Raw genomic sequence first — 16,567 nt, forward strand, 5'->3', positions numbered from 1 at the left:
TGAGGAGGGAGCAGCATGCATGGGACATTGTGAGGAGGGAGCAGCATGCATGGGACATTGTGAGGCGGGAACAGCATGCATGAGACATTGTGAGGAGGGAGCGGCATGCATGAGACATTGTGAGGAGGGAGCGGCATGCATGAGACATTGTGAGGAGGGAGCAGCATGCATGAGACATTGTGAGGAGGGAGCATCAAGCATGAGACATTGTGAGGAGGGAGCAGCATGCATGGGACATTGTGAGGAGGGAGCATCAAGCATGAGACATTGTGAGGAGGGAGCAGCATGCATGGGACATTGTGAGGAGGGAGCAGCATGCATGGGACATTGTGAGGAGGGGGCAGCATGCATGGGACATTGTGAGGAGGGAGCAGCATGCATGGGACATTGTGAGGCGGGAGCAGCATACATGAGACATTGTGAGGAGGGAGCAGCATGCATGAGACATTGTGAGGAGGGAGCAGCATGCATGGGACATTGTGAGGAGGGAGCAGCATGCATGGGACATTGTGAGGAGGGGGCAGCATGCATGGGACATTGTGAGGAGGGAGCAGCATGCATGGGACATTGTGTGGAGGGGGCAGCATGCATGGGACATTGTGAGGAGGGGGAAGCATGCATGGGACACTGTGAGGAGGGGGCAGCATGCATGGGACATTGTGAGGAGGGGGCAGCATGCATGGGACATTGTGAGGAGGGGGCAGCATGCATGGGACATTGTGAGGAGGGGGCAGCATGCATGGGACATTGTGAGGAGGGGGCAGCATGCATGGGACATTGTGAGGAGGGGGCAGCATGCATGGGACATTGTGAGGAGGGGGCAGCATGCATGGGACATTGTGAGGAGGGGGCAGCATGCATGGGACTTTGTGAGGAGGGGGCAGCATGCATGGAACATTGTGAGGAGGGGGCAGCATGCATGGGACATTGTGAGGAGGGGGCAGCATGCATGGGACATTGTGAGGAGGGGGCAGCATGCATGGGACATTGTCCTCACATCATGCTGCTCCCTCCTCACAATGTACAGATCATATTTCATAATCGAGGAAGGTGTGGTGGATATACAGTAGTTTATAAGGGAGGGCAGAGTGCTGTTTTAGTTTATTAGGGGCAGTGTGACAGTCACAGTATATAACTGGGGATGGTGGGAATATTTTATACTCATGCTATGTTTTGATGTGCCTGTGGTGATTCCCATTGGTGGGGTTAGTTTCTTATTGATACTTTTTAAAGTGTGCTACAGAGTAGATCTGCCTTAAACAGATGTCGTGTGCGAAAACTCAGTTTTACGTTGTCACTAAGGGGCGCGACCACTTAAAGTGCCTAGGGCAGCACGAAGGCAAAATACAGCCCTGACAACACGTCACCAGCGGTCACACAGTGCACAGTCCCGGTACAGTCGCACAGCGCATGCGCGGGATCACTAGGCGGCGTCCTGAAGTTCGAAATGGAGCGTTGGGGGACGGCGTAAATCGGCAGGAGGGACAGTAACGGACACCAGACATCCCGCCCCCATGGATAATTTAGAAGATTTGCATACCAAAAGGTACAACTTTATAAAGTATTTAATTTGGTCTAAAAGGGGGCACAAAAACTATAGGAACCTTGCTAGAATGCAGCCCAGGAGCTGCAGAAGGGGAAACTTTTAGGTTTAAAACAAAATTTCTGCTGACAGGTTCCCTTTAATGTCTTCATCACAGTCAGACATGTGTAGTGCTTGAACTACTGTATTTCTTGGATGTGGCGGCTTCAGATTTCTGTGGTGATCTTCAAATAAGTTTGCTCTGACATTACTGTAGTTTCCTGCATATTCGCATGGTCTCCTGACCTGGTCTGATACCTCACCGCTTCTGTAGCCTCAAGGGTAACCAGAACTGCAGCTGCATCCCCCTCCTCCTTGTGATATTTAGGGTAAGTTCACACAGTGCGTTTTCCGCGGCGTTTTTGCGCGTTTTTCGGGTGCGTTTTTGGCTTCAAAACTGCAGGACTTTGCTTCCCCAGCACAGTCTATGAGTTTTCATTTTTGCTGTCTGCACACAACTTTTTTTTTAAGCTGCGTTTTTGAGCTAAAAAATAAAAATATGGACATGTCAATTCTTTCCTGCGTTTTTCTGCGTTTTCCCCCCATTGAATGCATTGGAAAAACGCAGAAAACCGCAGAGATCAAAAACGCAGCAAAACGTAGCCAAAAACGCACCAAATCGCGGTAAAACCGCATGCGTGTTTTGCTGCGTTTTTTTGCCGCGGGTGCGTTTTTGTGCATTTTTAGCAGCCAAAAACACAGCGTCAAAAAAACGCAGTGTGTGCACATAGCTTACTATATTTCTGTAGATGAACTGGAACCATACTTTACATGGGCTACTTTAGAGTGCTCCATTTAGTCTCCTAGGCTCCCAGGTATTAGAATCGCACATTCACTTCATGTTCTCTATTAGGCCTAAGCCACACGGCATGAAAATCGGTGCGAGTGGATTGCGATAAAAAAATCGCATTCCACTCGGACCAATATTACCCTATGTGTCAGCACACATGTGTGATTATTTTCTGAGCCCTAATCGGACCGAGAAAACAATCGCAGCATGCAGCGGTGCAATGTGATCATTGTTTCACTCGCACCCATTCAAGTGTATGGGGCAAGAGAAAAATCGCACTGCACTCGCAGTACACCGGTGTACCACAAGTGCAGGGCGAGAATGGCAATAGCCGGCTACGGAGGAGAAAGGGAGATAAATCCCTCCTCTCCTCAGCGCTGGCCCGCCCCTCCACAGAGCCGGCCCGCCCCCGCAGCTGAGGTCTGCTCGCACGATCGGACCTTAGTCGCAATGACACTCGGCTCTGCTGTACTGCCAGCGTGAGCAGAGTGTCATGCGAGGGGATCGCAGTAATCCCCGTGTGGCCCCAGCCTTACAGTGAGGGAATCCCATGTGACATTGCCCTGAGTTCCTCTCTCCTCTTCTGTGCTTGCCATTAGAGGACCAACTGGAAATCCAAAGATTTTCGACAACTTCTCCAGACAGGAGAACGGAAAACTTGTGCAAAGGTACGTGAGCCAGACGTTCTGGAGAGATTCACGGTACCCTGGTCCAGAGGCCACAATAGTGAGCACCAGGGCGCAGCAAACCTTCTATTACTCATGACATTCCTGACAACCCCTCATTGTCACATGTACGTTACACCATAATGTAATGATATCACAGGGCAGAGTAATCAGGAGAGAGTGTCATATGTAGGAGAGAATTCGCAGGGCTATGGTCCAGAGGCCGCTATGGATAAAGCCACTGGACAGGGCCCTGCAAATCTTTTTGCTGAGCTCCAGTAGACATAGTAATATACGTCATTCATGATCCTGCTGAGTTGTCTCTTGTTTGAAGCTCTGATTTTGTCACTCAGCCTTTATCATCATGGGGAAGCCACAGACCTCTCAACATCGCAGAAAGACTAAGCAGCCACAAAAGAAGGCTTCATCTTCTCAACCATTGCAAAACCCACAGCCTTCAACTTCAAAATCTCCTGGAAGCAAAGGAGCAGGTCCTTCTCGGTCTCCGCAGGGTAAGATGCGTACGTCATTCCATACATCAGGTAAATTTGAAGAGCCATCAACTTATTTTACCTGGCGAGGATTGAAAAATGTGCACATTTGTATTAAATCCTCATGTGTATGCAGGCAAATACACCCATTTCTGCAGCCCTGTCCAGCCACTAGGGGGAGCACACTGTATGCTGATGTATACAGGATGACTGCGCTCCTGCATGACTTTTTATACATTTTTATTTTATTTTTTTTGTACCTAGTGGTCATGGCAGGTAGGTTCATTTAAGCTGTGATGTATTATTTATTACTTTTCTTTGTCGCTCCATTGGGAGACCCAGACAATTGGGTGTATAGCTTCTGCCTCCGGAGGCCACACAAAGTATTACACTCAAAAGTGTAACCCCTCCCCTCTGCCTATACACCCTCCCGTGCCTCACGGGCTCCTCATTTTTATGCTTTGTGTGGAAGGAGGCACACATCCACTCACACATCTCCATTTTAGTCAGCAGCAGCTGCTGATTGTATCGGTTGGAAGAAAAGAGGGCCCCCACGGGGCCCCCGGCATGCTCCCTTCTCACCCCACTAAGTCGGCGGTGCTGTTAAGGTTGAGGTACCCATTGCGGGTACGACGGCCGGAGCCTCATGCCGTGTTTCCTTCTCCATCCCTTAGGGCTCTGGTAGAAGTGGGATCCAAAGCGGTCATCCAGGTTCTGGGACCGTGCTCCCTCCGCAGCCCCTGAGGGAATCTGCTGGACAGGAGCTTATCTATCCTCAGGGACAGGGCCCTGCATCCACGAGGTACTCTGTGTCCCCATGGGGAATGTGTATGGAGCGCCTGGTTCCCGGACGCCGCAACTGGCTGCTGAATTGTGAAGACCGGGGACTACCGCGCCGACCGCGCCTGCTTGTCGGCCGCGGTATTAAATTTAGTCCCCGGCTTCATCGCGGCCTAGTGGCAAAACTCCCGCCCCCAGGCCTGTCTATCAGAGATAGGGGCGGGACAGCCGACCTGACGTCGGATGTGAGGGCCGGGGCATCCTGTATGCTCCCTCCCCCCTCACTGATCACTGTGGGGACCCCAGATTCCCGCACTTTTCCTAACGCCGCCCACGGCTTCACTCCTCCCCTGAGAGCTCCGGCAGCCATTTTTCGGACATTCTGCCGGTGGAGAATCACAGAGAACAGCTCTGCAGCTCTGGGAGACCAAGGCAGGGAATCTGGAGCACACACACCCCGCTTTTTAGCGGTCGGTAAGCCGCACCGGTCACTCGGTGTTGGTCCCCCTGGGTGCCGGTATAGATACGTATATATATACTTATTTCTGTTCGGCCGGGCTGTATACCCTTTTTTCTATATACCCTCAGTGATCACGCTCCTAGGACACTACAGCATGTCGTCCACAAGGAGCAAGGGCACTAAAGCACAGTAAGCTCTCTCAAGGGACAAGTATCGGCGCTCTCAGTATTTTTTCAAAGGCGCCTGGCCAGGCTCCCGCAGGTCCGCACGTTCCTGCAAGGAGTATGCCACATAGTCCCACCTTACAAGCGCCCACTAGAGCCCTGGGACCTTAACAGGGTGCTAACGGCTCTTCAGAAACCACCTTTCGAGCCGCTGCGAGATGTCTCCTTATCACGTCTTTCGCAGAAGGTGGCATTTCTAGTGGCAGTCACATCACTCCGAAGAGTGTCGGATCTTGCAGCGCTGTCATGCAAAGCCCCCTTCCTGGTTTTTCACCAGGATAAGGTGGTTCTGCGTCCTGTTCCGGAATTTCTCCCTAAGGTGGTATCTCCTTTTCATCTCAATCAGGATATCACCTTACCTTCTTTTTGCCCTAATCCAATTCACCGATGTGAAAAGGATTTGCACTCATTAGATCTAGTGAGAGCACTCCGGTACTACGTGTCTCGCACAGCGCCCCTGCGCCGTTCAGATGCACTCTTTGTACTTGTCGCCGGTCAGCGTAAGGGTTCGCAGGCTTCCAAGTCAACCTTGGCTCGGTGGATCAAGGAACCGATTCTTGAAGCGTACCGTTCTTCGGGGCTTCCGCTTCCTTCGGGGCTGAAAGCCCATTCTACCAGAGCCGTGGGTGCGTCCTGGGCATTGCGGCACCGGGCGACGGCTCAGCAGGTGTGTCAGGCAGCTACCTGGTCTAGCCTGCACACTTTCACGAAACACTATCAGGTGCATACCTATGCTTCGGCAGATGCCAGTCTAGGTAGGCGAGTCCTTCAGGCGGCGGTTGCCCACCTGTAAGGCTATGTGCCCACGCTGCGGATTTCGCGCGGATTTTGCGCGGATTTTGCCGCGGATTTGCCGCGGATTTCCCGAAAATCTGCAGCAGCAGCACTTCCAAGCCATTTCAATGGCATTTTGGAAATGCTGTGTCCATGCTGCGGATTTTTCCGCTGCGGATTTGCCGCGGATTTTGATCCGGAAAAATCTGCAGCATGTCAATTGTTTGGTGCAGATTTGGTCCGGATTTTTGGTTTTGAATGGGGGAAAAAAAAAATGAAATCCGCATCAAAATCCGCGGTAAATCCGCGGTAAATTCGCGGCAAATCCGCGGGTGCGGATTTGCCGCGAAAGTCGCGGATTTTCAGGCAGAAAAATCCGCAGGGACATTCTAGCGTGGACACATAGCCTAAGAGGGAGCCGTGTCGGCTCTATTTATCGAGGTATTCTTTTACCCACCCAGGGACTGCTTTTGGACGTCCCAATTGTCTGGGTCTCCCAATGGAGCGACAAAGAAGAAGGGAATTTTGTTTACTTACCGTAAATTCCTTTTCTTCTAGCTCCAATTGGGAGACCCAGCACCCGCCCCTGTTCCCTTCGGGCTTGTTGTTCTGTTGTGTACACATGTTGTTCATGTTCAATTGTTTCTTGGTTCATGGTTTCAGTTCTCCAAACATCCTTCGGATTGAATTTACCTTAGACCAATTTATAAGTTTCCTCCTTCCTGCTCTTGCACCAAAACTGAGGAGCCTGTGAGGCACGGGAGGGTGTATAGGCAGAGGGGAGGGGTTATACTTTTGAGTGTAATACTTTGTGTGGCCTCCGGAGGCAGAAGCTATACACCCAATTGTCTGGGTCTCCCAATTGGAGCTAGAAGAAAAGGAATTTACGGTAAGTAAACAAAATTCCCTTCTTTTTAAATTGTGAAAAGTTTATTCAGAGGGTCTTTTATTATTCAACCCCTCAAACCACCAGAATTCTGTTTGGTTCCCCTAAAGTATTAAGAAGTATTTCAGGCACAAAGAACAATGAGCTTCACATGTTTGGATTAATTATCTCTTTTTCCAGCCTTTTCTGACTAATTAAGACCCTCTCCAAACTTGTGAACAGCACTCATACTTGGTCAACATGGGAAAGACAAAGGAGCATTCCAAGGCCATCAGAGACAAGATCGTGGAGGGTCACAAGGCTGGCATGGGGTACAAAACCCTTTCCAAGGAGTTGGGCCTACCTGTCTCCACTGTTGGGAGCATCATCCGGAAGTGGAAGGCTTATGGAACTACTGTTAGCCTTCCACGGCCTGGACAGCCTTTGAAAGATTCCACCCGTGCCGAGGCCAGGCTTGTCCGAAGAGTCAAGGCTAACCCAAGGACAACAAGGAAGGAGCTCCGGGAAGATCTCATGGCAGTGGGGACATTGGTTTCAGTCAATACCATAAGTAACGTACTCCACCGCAATGGTCTCCGTTCCAGACGAGCCCGTAAGGTACCTTTACTTTCAAAGCGTCATGTCAAGGCTCGTCTACAGTTTGCTCATGATCACTTGGAGGACTCTGAGACAGACTGGTTCAAGGTTCTCTGGTCTGATGAGACCAAGATCGAGATCTTTGGTTCCAACCACACACGTGACGTTTGGAGACTGGATGGCACTGCATACGACCCCAAGAATACCATCCCTACAGTCAAGCATGGTGGTGGCAGCATCATGCTGTGGGGCTGTTTCTCAGCCAAGGGGCTTGGCCATCTGGTCCGCATCCATGGGAAGATGGATAGCACGGCCTACCTGGAGATTTTGGCCAAGAACCTCCGCTCCTCCATCAAGGATCTTAAGATGGGTCGTCATTTCATCTTCCAACAAGACAACGACCCAAAGCACACAGCCAAGAAAACCAAGGCCTGGTTCAAGAGGGAAAAAATCAAGGTGTTGCAGTGGCCTAGTCAGTCTCCTGACCTTAATCCAATTGAAAACTTGTGGAAGGAGCTCAAGATTAAAGTCCATATGAGACACCCAAAGAACCTAGATAACTTGGAGAAGATCTGCATGGAGGAGTGGGCCAAGATAACTCCAGAGACCTGTGCTGGCCTGATCAGGTCTTATAAAAGACGATTATTAGCTGTAATTGCAAACAAGGGTTATTCCACAAAATATTAAACCTAGGGGTTGAATAATAATTGACCCACACTTTTATGTTGAAAATTTATGAAAATTTAACTGAGCAACATAACTTGTTGGTTTGTAAGATTTATGCATCTGTTAATCCTGCTCTTGTTTGAAGTTTGCAGGCTCTAACTTATTTGCATCTTATCAAACCTGCTAAATCTGCAGGGGGTTGAATACTACTTGTAGGCACTGTATACACACAAGATAAATACACACACAAGATATATATGTAATCTACTGTATATTACATAGTGTATTACATATTTACAATTTATTACAGTTTTTTGTGTTCTAAAGTTGTATCCAATAAATATATTTTATGTTCTATCCAAATATCTTGATTATTGTATCATAAAAATTATTAAATGTCTGATGTTCACATACACATGTTCATGTACTACAATACATTTTTCACCTAACTATAAGCAATATATGTAGGAGTCGGAGTCGGTGCAAGAGAAATTGAGGAGTCGGAGTCGAAGGTTTGGCTTACCGACTCCACAGCCCTGGTGTGTTCTCCGTGTGCTATCCGCGATAACAAACGGAGAACCGGTAATTTGCATACTCACGAAGTCCGCGCTGCTGTCCAGGGTTCTGATCTTCGGCTCCAGCGCCGCCCACTCCCCGCTGACGCTGCTTCCGGCCGAGCGGAGGGGCGGAGATTAGCGCCCGTGACAGCACGCCCTCCTTTACACGCTCATAACGAGCGTCGGCCGGCAGGAACATTATGCAGCGGAAGAATCTGCGGGGCTGGTGGAGGTGAGTATGGGTTTTTTTATTTTAAAATTAATGACATGTGTTTTCCGGCGCGTTTCACACGGAACCGCATCCACACTACATCCGTGTGGTACGGGTGCGGGCCGTGTGACACCCGCGCTGCCGGAGAATACGTGGACATGTCAGCGTGAGAAAATCACGGACGCACGTAAGTACGGAACGGACACATGTTCCGTTCCAAAATACTTACATGTGTCCAAACAATAATGAAAACAGGTCCACATGTCTCCGTGACGCCGGTACGTGAAAAAACTGCCAAACGCGTACCGGAGGCACGGATGGGGGCGGGCTGTCTGGTGTCCGTTACTGTCCCTACTGCCGATTTACGCCGCCGAGTGCTTCCGTGGTCCCGCGCAAGCGCCGTGCGACTGTACCGGGACTGTGCAATGTGTGCAGTGTGCCCGCTGGTGACGTGTTGCGCAAGCACGAGATTATGGGCGGTGCTGTGATTGTCATCAGCAAGTGCCCGCCCATAATCTCATGCCCGCCCTTTCCCCTCTGCCTCCAACATTCTGCGCAAGCGCTAGCCAGATGACCCGACGTCACCTCTCGTAACCGGTGGTGTCCTGCTCCGCTCCTCCCATCTATTTCCTGCTCCAGGGCAAGATGGGAAAGAGGTGACGTCGGGTCATCTGGCCAGCGCTTGCGCAGAACACTGGAGGCAGAGGGGAAAGGGCGGGCACGAGATTATGGGCAGGCATCGCCCATAATCTCGTGCCTGCACAACACGTCACCAGCGGTCACACAGTGCACAGTCCCGGTACAGTCGCACAGCGCATGCGCGGGATCACGGGCGCACTAGGCGGCGTCCTGAAGTTCGAAATGGAGCGTTGGGGGACGGCGTAAATCGGCAGGAGGGACAGTAACGGACACCAGACATCCCGCCCCCATGGATAATTTAGAAGATTTGCATACCAAAAGGTACAACTTTATAAAGTATTTAATTTGGTCTAAAAGGGGGCACAAAAACTATAGGAACCTTGCTAGAATGCAGCCCAGGAGCTGCAGAAGGGGAAACTTTTAGGTTTAAAGCAAAATTTCTGCTGACAGGTTCCCTTTAATGTCTTCATCACAGTCAGACATGTGTAGTGCTTGAACTACTGTATTTCTTGGATGTGGCGGCTTCAGATTTCTGTGGTGATCTTCAAATAAGTTTGCTCTGACATTACTGTAGTTTCCTGCATATTCGCATGGTCTCCTGACCTGGTCTGATACCTCACCGCTTCTGTAGCCTCAAGGGTAACCAGAACTGCAGCTGCATCCCCCTCCTCCTTGTGATATTTAGGGTAAGTTCACACAGTGCGTTTTCCGCGGCGTTTTTGCGCGTTTTTCGGGTGCGTTTTTGGCTTCAAAACTGCAGGACTTTGCTTCCCCAGCACAGTCTATGAGTTTTCATTTTTGCTGTCTGCACACAACTTTTTTTTTAAGCTGCGTTTTTGAGCTAAAAAATAAAAATATGGACATGTCAATTCTTTCCTGCGTTTTTCTGCGTTTTCCCCCCATTGAATGCATTGGAAAAACGCAGAAAACCGCAGAGATCAAAAACGCAGCAAAACGTAGCCAAAAACGCACCAAATCGCGGTAAAAACGCATGCGTGTTTTGCTGCGTTTTTTTGCCGCGGGTGCGTTTTTGTGCATTTTTAGCGGCCAAAAACACAGCGTCAAAAAAACGCAGTGTGTGCACATAGCTTACTATATTTCTGTAGATGGACTGGAACCATACTTTACATGGGCTACTTTAGAGTGCTCCATTTAGCCTCCTAGGCTCCCAGGTATTAGAATCGCACATTCACTTCATGTTCTCTATTAGGCCTAAGCCACACGGCATGAAAATCGGTGCGAGTGGATTGCGATAAAAAAATCGCATTCCACTCGGACCAATATTACCCTATGTGTCAGCACACATGTGTGATTATTTTCTGAGCCCTAATCGGACCGAGAAAACAATCGCAGCATGCAGCGGTGCAATGTGATCATTGTTTCACTCGCACCCATTCAAGTGTATGGGGCAAGAGAAAAATCGCACTGCACTCGCAGTACACCGGTGTACCACAAGTGCAGGGCGAGAATGGCAATAGCCGGCTACGGAGGAGAAAGGGAGATAAATCCCTCCTCTCCTCAGCGCTGGCCCGCCCCTCCACAGAGCCGGCCCGCCCCCGCAGCTGAGGTCTGCTCGCACGATCGGACCTCAGTCGCAATGACACTCGGCTCTGCTGTACTGCCAGCGTGAGCAGAGTGTCATGCGAGGGGATCGCAGTAATCCCCGTGTGGCCCCAGCCTTACAGTGAGGGAATCCCATGTGACATTGCCCTGAGTTCCTCTCCTCTTCTGTGCTTGCCATTAGAGGACCAACTGGAAATCCAAAGATTTTCGACAACTTCTCCAGACAGGAGAACGGAAAACTTGTGCAAAGGTACGTGAGCCAGACGTTCTGGAGAGATTCACGGCACCCTGGTCCAGAGGCCACAATAGTGAGCACCAGGTCGCAGCAAACCTTCTATTACTCATGACATTCCTGACAACCCCTCATTGTCACATGTACGTTACACCATAATGTAATGATATCACAGGGCAGAGTAATCAGGAGAGAGTGTCATATGTAGGAGAGAATTCGCAGGGCTATGGTCCAGAGGCCGCTTTGGATAAAGCCACTGGACAGGGCCCTGCAAATCTTTAGACATAGTAATATACGTCATTCATGATCCTGCTGAGTTGTCTCTTGTTTGAAGCTCTGATTTTGTCACTCAGCCTTTATCATCATGGGGAAGCCACAGACCTCTCAACATCGCAGAAAGACTAAGCAGCCACAAAAGAAGCCTTCATCTTCTCAACCATTGCAAAACCCACAGCCTTCAACTTCAAAATCTCCTGGAAGCAAAGGAGCAGGTCCTTCTCGGTCTCCGCAGGGTAAGATGCGTACGTCATTCCATACATCAGGTAAATTTGAAGAGCCATCAACTTATTTTACCTGGCGAGGATTGAAAAATGTGCACATTTGTATTAAATCCTCATGTGTATGCAGGCAAATACACCCATTTCTGCAGCCCTGTCCAGCCACTAGGGGGAGCACACTGTATGCTGATGTATACAGGATGACTGCGCTCCTGCATGACTTTTTATACATTTTTATTTTATTTTTTTTGTACCTAGTGGTCATGGCAGGTAGGTTCATTTAAGCTGTGATGTATTATTTATTACTTTTCTTTGTCGCTCCATTGGGAGACCCAGACAATTGGGTGTATAGCTTCTGCCTCCGGAGGCCACACAAAGTATTACACTTTAAAAAGTGTAACCCCTCCCCTCTGCCTATACACCCTCCCGTGCATCACGGGCCCATCAGTTTTATGCTTTGTGTTGAAGGAGACACACATGCACGCAAGCTCCACATTTTAGTCAGCAGCAGCAGCTGATGATTTTATCGGATGGAAGAAAAGAGGGCCCCCCACAGGGCCCCCGGCATGCTTCCTTCTCACCCCACTAATGTCGGCGGTGCTGTTAAGGTTGAGGTACCCATTGCGGGTACAAAGGCTGGAGCCACATGCCGTTTTCCTTCCCCATCCCTTAGAGGCTCTGGGAGAAGTGGGATCCTAACCGGTCACTATGCATGGGACCGGGCTCCCTCCGCAGCCCCTGGGGGAATCTGACGGACAGGAGACTGGGTATCGTCAGGGACAGGCCCTGCTTCTAAGAGGTACTCTGTGTCCCCTTGGGGACGGCGCATGGAGCGCCTGTGTAACAGACACTGCAGCGGCTGCTGTGTTTTTTGTGACGCCGGGACTACCGCGCCGACCGTGCCTGTTAGCCGGCCGGCGTTATTAAATTTAGTCCCCGGCTTCTGCGGCCTAGTACAATAACTCCCGCCCCCGGGCCTGCCAGTCAGGGGTAAGGGCGGGACGCTCGACTGGACGTCGGCAGTGAGGGCTGGAGCATACTTAGGTATCCTCCTCCCCCCTCACTGAGCACTGCGGGGCACCAGATTCCCGCACTTTATCAGTCACGCCCACGGCTCCCTCCTCCTCTGAGAACGCCGGCAGCCATTGTTATAATCACTTCTGCCGGTGGAGGAATACAGAACGAGCTCTGTAACGCTGGGAGGCCCAGGCAGGGAATCTGGTGGACACACAACCGCTTTGGGCGGTCGGTAAGCCGCACCGGTTACCAGGTGCTGGCCCCCTTGGGTGCCGAAGTGTATATATATATATATATATATATATATATTGTATACATTTTCTCTGTTCGGCCGCATTATTTGCCCTTGGCTATATACCCTCACTGATTACTCTAAGAGGAGACAACAGCATGTCGTCCGCAAAGAGCAAGGGTGCCAAGGCACAGGCTTATTTTGCAACCTGTACCTCTTGTGCGGCTATGTTACCTGCAGGTTCCACCTACCCTCATTGTGTGCAATGCTCGGCCCCTGTGGCACTCACTCAGCCGGAGCCTCATGCACTGGTGGGACCCTCGGCTCAGGTAGAACCACCGGCTTCCACTGTCCAGGTGGCAGGGACAGAGTTTGCAGTTTTGGCTGAGAAACTCTCTGAGTCGCTTTCACAATCCATGGCTCAGTCTATGGACAAATGGTCTGCTAAGATACTAGAAGCGTTGCAGTCCAGACCGGTAACACAGGCCCAGGGCACTGGGCGTTCATCGCCCCCAGGCCCCCCTCGGTCGGCGCAGCAAAGTGCTCCTGAGGTGACACCTAGGTCCCACGGTGAGGACTCCGACACGGACCGCAGTCCCAGACCGGCTAAGCGGGCTCGCTGGGGACCTTCCTCGACTTCATCACGCTGCTCAGGGTCTCAGCATGAGGACTCTCTGGAGGATGAAGCGGAGGTCGCAGCTCAGGGCTCTGACCCTGACGTTGCTCTCAATCTTGATACACCTGAAGGGGACGCCATAGTAAATGACCTTATAGCGTCCATCAACCAGGTGCTAGAACTTTCTCCTCCAACTCCACCTATAGAGGAGTCGGCGTCACAGCAGGAGAAACACCAGTTTAGGTTTCCCAAACGTACACGGAGTGCGTTTTTCGATCACTCTAACTTCAGAGATGCTGTCCAGAAGCACCGAGCATTTCCGGACAAGCGCTTTACTAAGCGTCTTAATGACACACGTTACCCCTTCCCCCCTGACGTAGTTAAGGGTTGGGCTCAGTGTCCCAAAGTGGATCCTCCAGTCTCTAGACTGGCGGCTAGATCTGTAGTATCAGTGGCAGATGGCTCATCGCTCAAGGATGCCACTGACAGGCAAATAGAGCTCCTGATGAAATCCATCTATGAAGCCATAGGCGCGTCTTTTGCTCCGGCATTCGCAGCTGTGTGGGCACTCCAAGCTATCTCAGCTTGTCTGTCTGAGATTAATGCGGTCACACGTACCTCTACTCCGCAGGTTGTGTCTTTGACTTCTCAGGCGTCGGCTTTTTCGTCCTACGCCATGAACGCCGTCCTAGACTCTGCGAGCCGTACAGCGGTAGCATCCGCCAATTCGGTGGCAGTCCGCAGGGCCATGTGGCTACGCGAATGGAAGGCAGACTCTGCTTCCAAGAAGTTCTTAACCGGTTTGCCATTTTCTGGAGACCGTTTGTTTGGCGAGCAATTGGACGAAATTATTAAACAATCCAAGGGAAAGGACTCGTCCTTACCCCAGTCCAAACCAAACAGACCTCAGCAGCGAAAGATTCAACCGAGGTTTCGGTCCTTTCGGCCCTCAGCCAGGTCCCATTCCTCCACGTCCAACAGGTCACAGAAGGGCCAGAGGAACTCTTCTGCATGGCGGTCTAAGTCACGTCCTAAAAAGACCGCCGGAGGAACCGCCCCCAAGGCGGCCTCCTCATGACTTTCGGCCTCCCCACACCGCATCCTCGGTCGGTGGCAGGCTCTCCCGCTTTTGCGACGCCTGGTGGCCACATGTCCAAGACCGATGGGTGAGAGACATTCTGTCTCACGGTTACAGGATAGAGCTCAGTTCTCGTCCTCCGACTCGTTTCTTCAGAACATCTCCGCCCCCCGAGCGAGCCGATGCACTTTTTCAGGCAGTGAACACTCTGAAGGCAGAAGGAGTGGTGATTCCCGTTCCCCCTCAGGAACATGGTCACGGCTTCTACTCCAACTTGTTTGTGGTGCCAAAAAAGGAGGGATCATTCCGTCCCGTTCTGGACCTCAAACTGCTCAACAGACACGTGAGAACCAGACGGTTCCGGATGGAATCTCTCCGCTCTGTCATCGCCTCGATGTCCCAAGGAGACTTCCTAGCATCAATCGACATCAGGGATGCTTATCTCCATGTGCCGATTGCACCAGAGCATCAACGCTTCCTGCGTTTCGCCATCAAAGACGAACACCTTCAGTTCGTAGCACTGCTTTTCGGCCTGGCGACAGCCCCACGGGTCTTCACCAAGGTCATGGCAGCAGTAGTGGCGGTCCTACACTCTCAGGGCCACTCGGTGATCCCTTACTTAGACGATCTTCTAGTCAAGGCACCCTCTCGGGTGGCATGCCAACACAGCCTGACCATTGCTCTGGAGACTCTCCAGAGGTTCGGGTGGATCATCAATTTCCCAAAGTCAAAATTGACACCGACCCAATCGCTGACTTACCTCGGGATGGAGTTTCATACTCTCTCAGCGATGGTGAAGCTACCGCTGGACAAACAGCGTTCACTACAGACAGGGGTGCACTCTCTCCTTCAAGCCCAATCACACCCCTTGAGGCGCCTCATGCACTTCCTAGGGAAGATGGTGGCAGCAATGGAGGCAGTTCCCTTTGCGCAGTTTCATCTGCGTCCACTTCAATGGGACATTCTCCGCAAATGGGACAGGAGGTCGACGTCCCTAGACAGGAACGTCTCCCTTTCACGGGCAGCCAAGACCTCTCTTCAGTGGTGGCTTCTTACCACTTCTTTGTCAAAAGGAAAATCCTTCCTGCCCCCATCCTGGGCTGTGGTCACGACGGACGCGAGTCTGTCAGGGTGGGGAGCGGTCTTCCTCCACCACAGGGCTCAGGGAACCTGGACTCCGACAGAGTCCTCCCTTCAGATCAATGTTCTGGAGATAAGGGCAGTGTATCTAGCCCTAAAGGCATTCCAGCGGTGGCTGGAGGGCAGGCAGATCCGAATTCAGTCGGACAACGCCACGGCGGTTGCGTACATCAACCACCAGGGCGGCACACGCAGTCGTCAAGCTTTTCAAGAAGTTCGGCGGATTCTGCTGTGGGCGGAAGCCACAGACTCCACCATCTCCGCAGTTCACATCTCGGGCGTAGAAAACTGGGAAGCAGACTTTCTCAGTCGCCAGGGCATGGACGCAGGGGAATGGTCTCTTCACCCGGACGTGTTTCAAGAGATCTGTTGCCGCTGGGGAACGCCGGACGTCGACCTAATGGCGTCTCGGCACAACAACAAAGTCCCGGCATTCATGGCACGGTCTCAAGATCACAGAGCTCTGGCGGCAGACGCATTAGTTCAGGATTGGTCGCAGTTTCGACTGCCTTATGTATTTCCTCCTCTGGCACTGCTGCCCAGAGTGTTACGCAAGATCAGGTCCGACTGCCGCCGCGCCATCCTCATCGCTCCAGACTGGCCGAGGAGGTCGTGGTACCCGGATCTGTGGCACCTCACGGTGGGTCAACCGTGGGCACTCCCAGACCGACCAGACTTGCTATCTCAAGGGCCATTTTTCCATCTGAATTCTGCGGCCCTCAACCTGACTGTGTGGCCATTGAGTCCTGGCTCCTAGCGTCCTCAGGGTTATCTCAAGATGTCATTGCCACTATGAGACAGGCTAGGAAACCAACGTCCGCCAAGATCTATCACAGTACTTGGAGGATCTTCTTATCCTGGTGCTCTGATCAGGGTTTTACTCCCTGGCCG

The 16,567-nt window shown here is 51.4% G+C and overlaps 1 protein-coding gene across 4 annotated transcripts in view; it reads left to right on the forward strand.

Moving 5' to 3' along the window:
* The window catches only part of LOC142250600 (uncharacterized), a 64,083-nt gene that overhangs the window by 32,899 nt on the left and 14,617 nt on the right, over window positions 1–16,567 (forward strand). For 3 of the 4 annotated variants that reach the window (XM_075322783.1, XM_075322786.1, XM_075322784.1), the window contains 2 exons: window positions 3,391–3,579; window positions 11,450–11,608. In XM_075322783.1, the coding sequence (XP_075178898.1) occupies window positions 3,402–3,579; window positions 11,450–11,608 (337 nt within the window). In that variant the 5' untranslated portion in view covers window positions 3,391–3,401. The remainder of the gene's footprint in view (window positions 1–3,390; window positions 3,580–11,449; window positions 11,609–16,567) is intronic. The other variant, XM_075322787.1, reaches the window with a different exon arrangement.

Source organism: Anomaloglossus baeobatrachus, chromosome 9 (genome assembly GCF_048569485.1).
Source record: "Anomaloglossus baeobatrachus isolate aAnoBae1 chromosome 9, aAnoBae1.hap1, whole genome shotgun sequence".
Lineage (NCBI taxonomy): Eukaryota > Metazoa > Chordata > Amphibia > Anura > Aromobatidae > Anomaloglossus > Anomaloglossus baeobatrachus.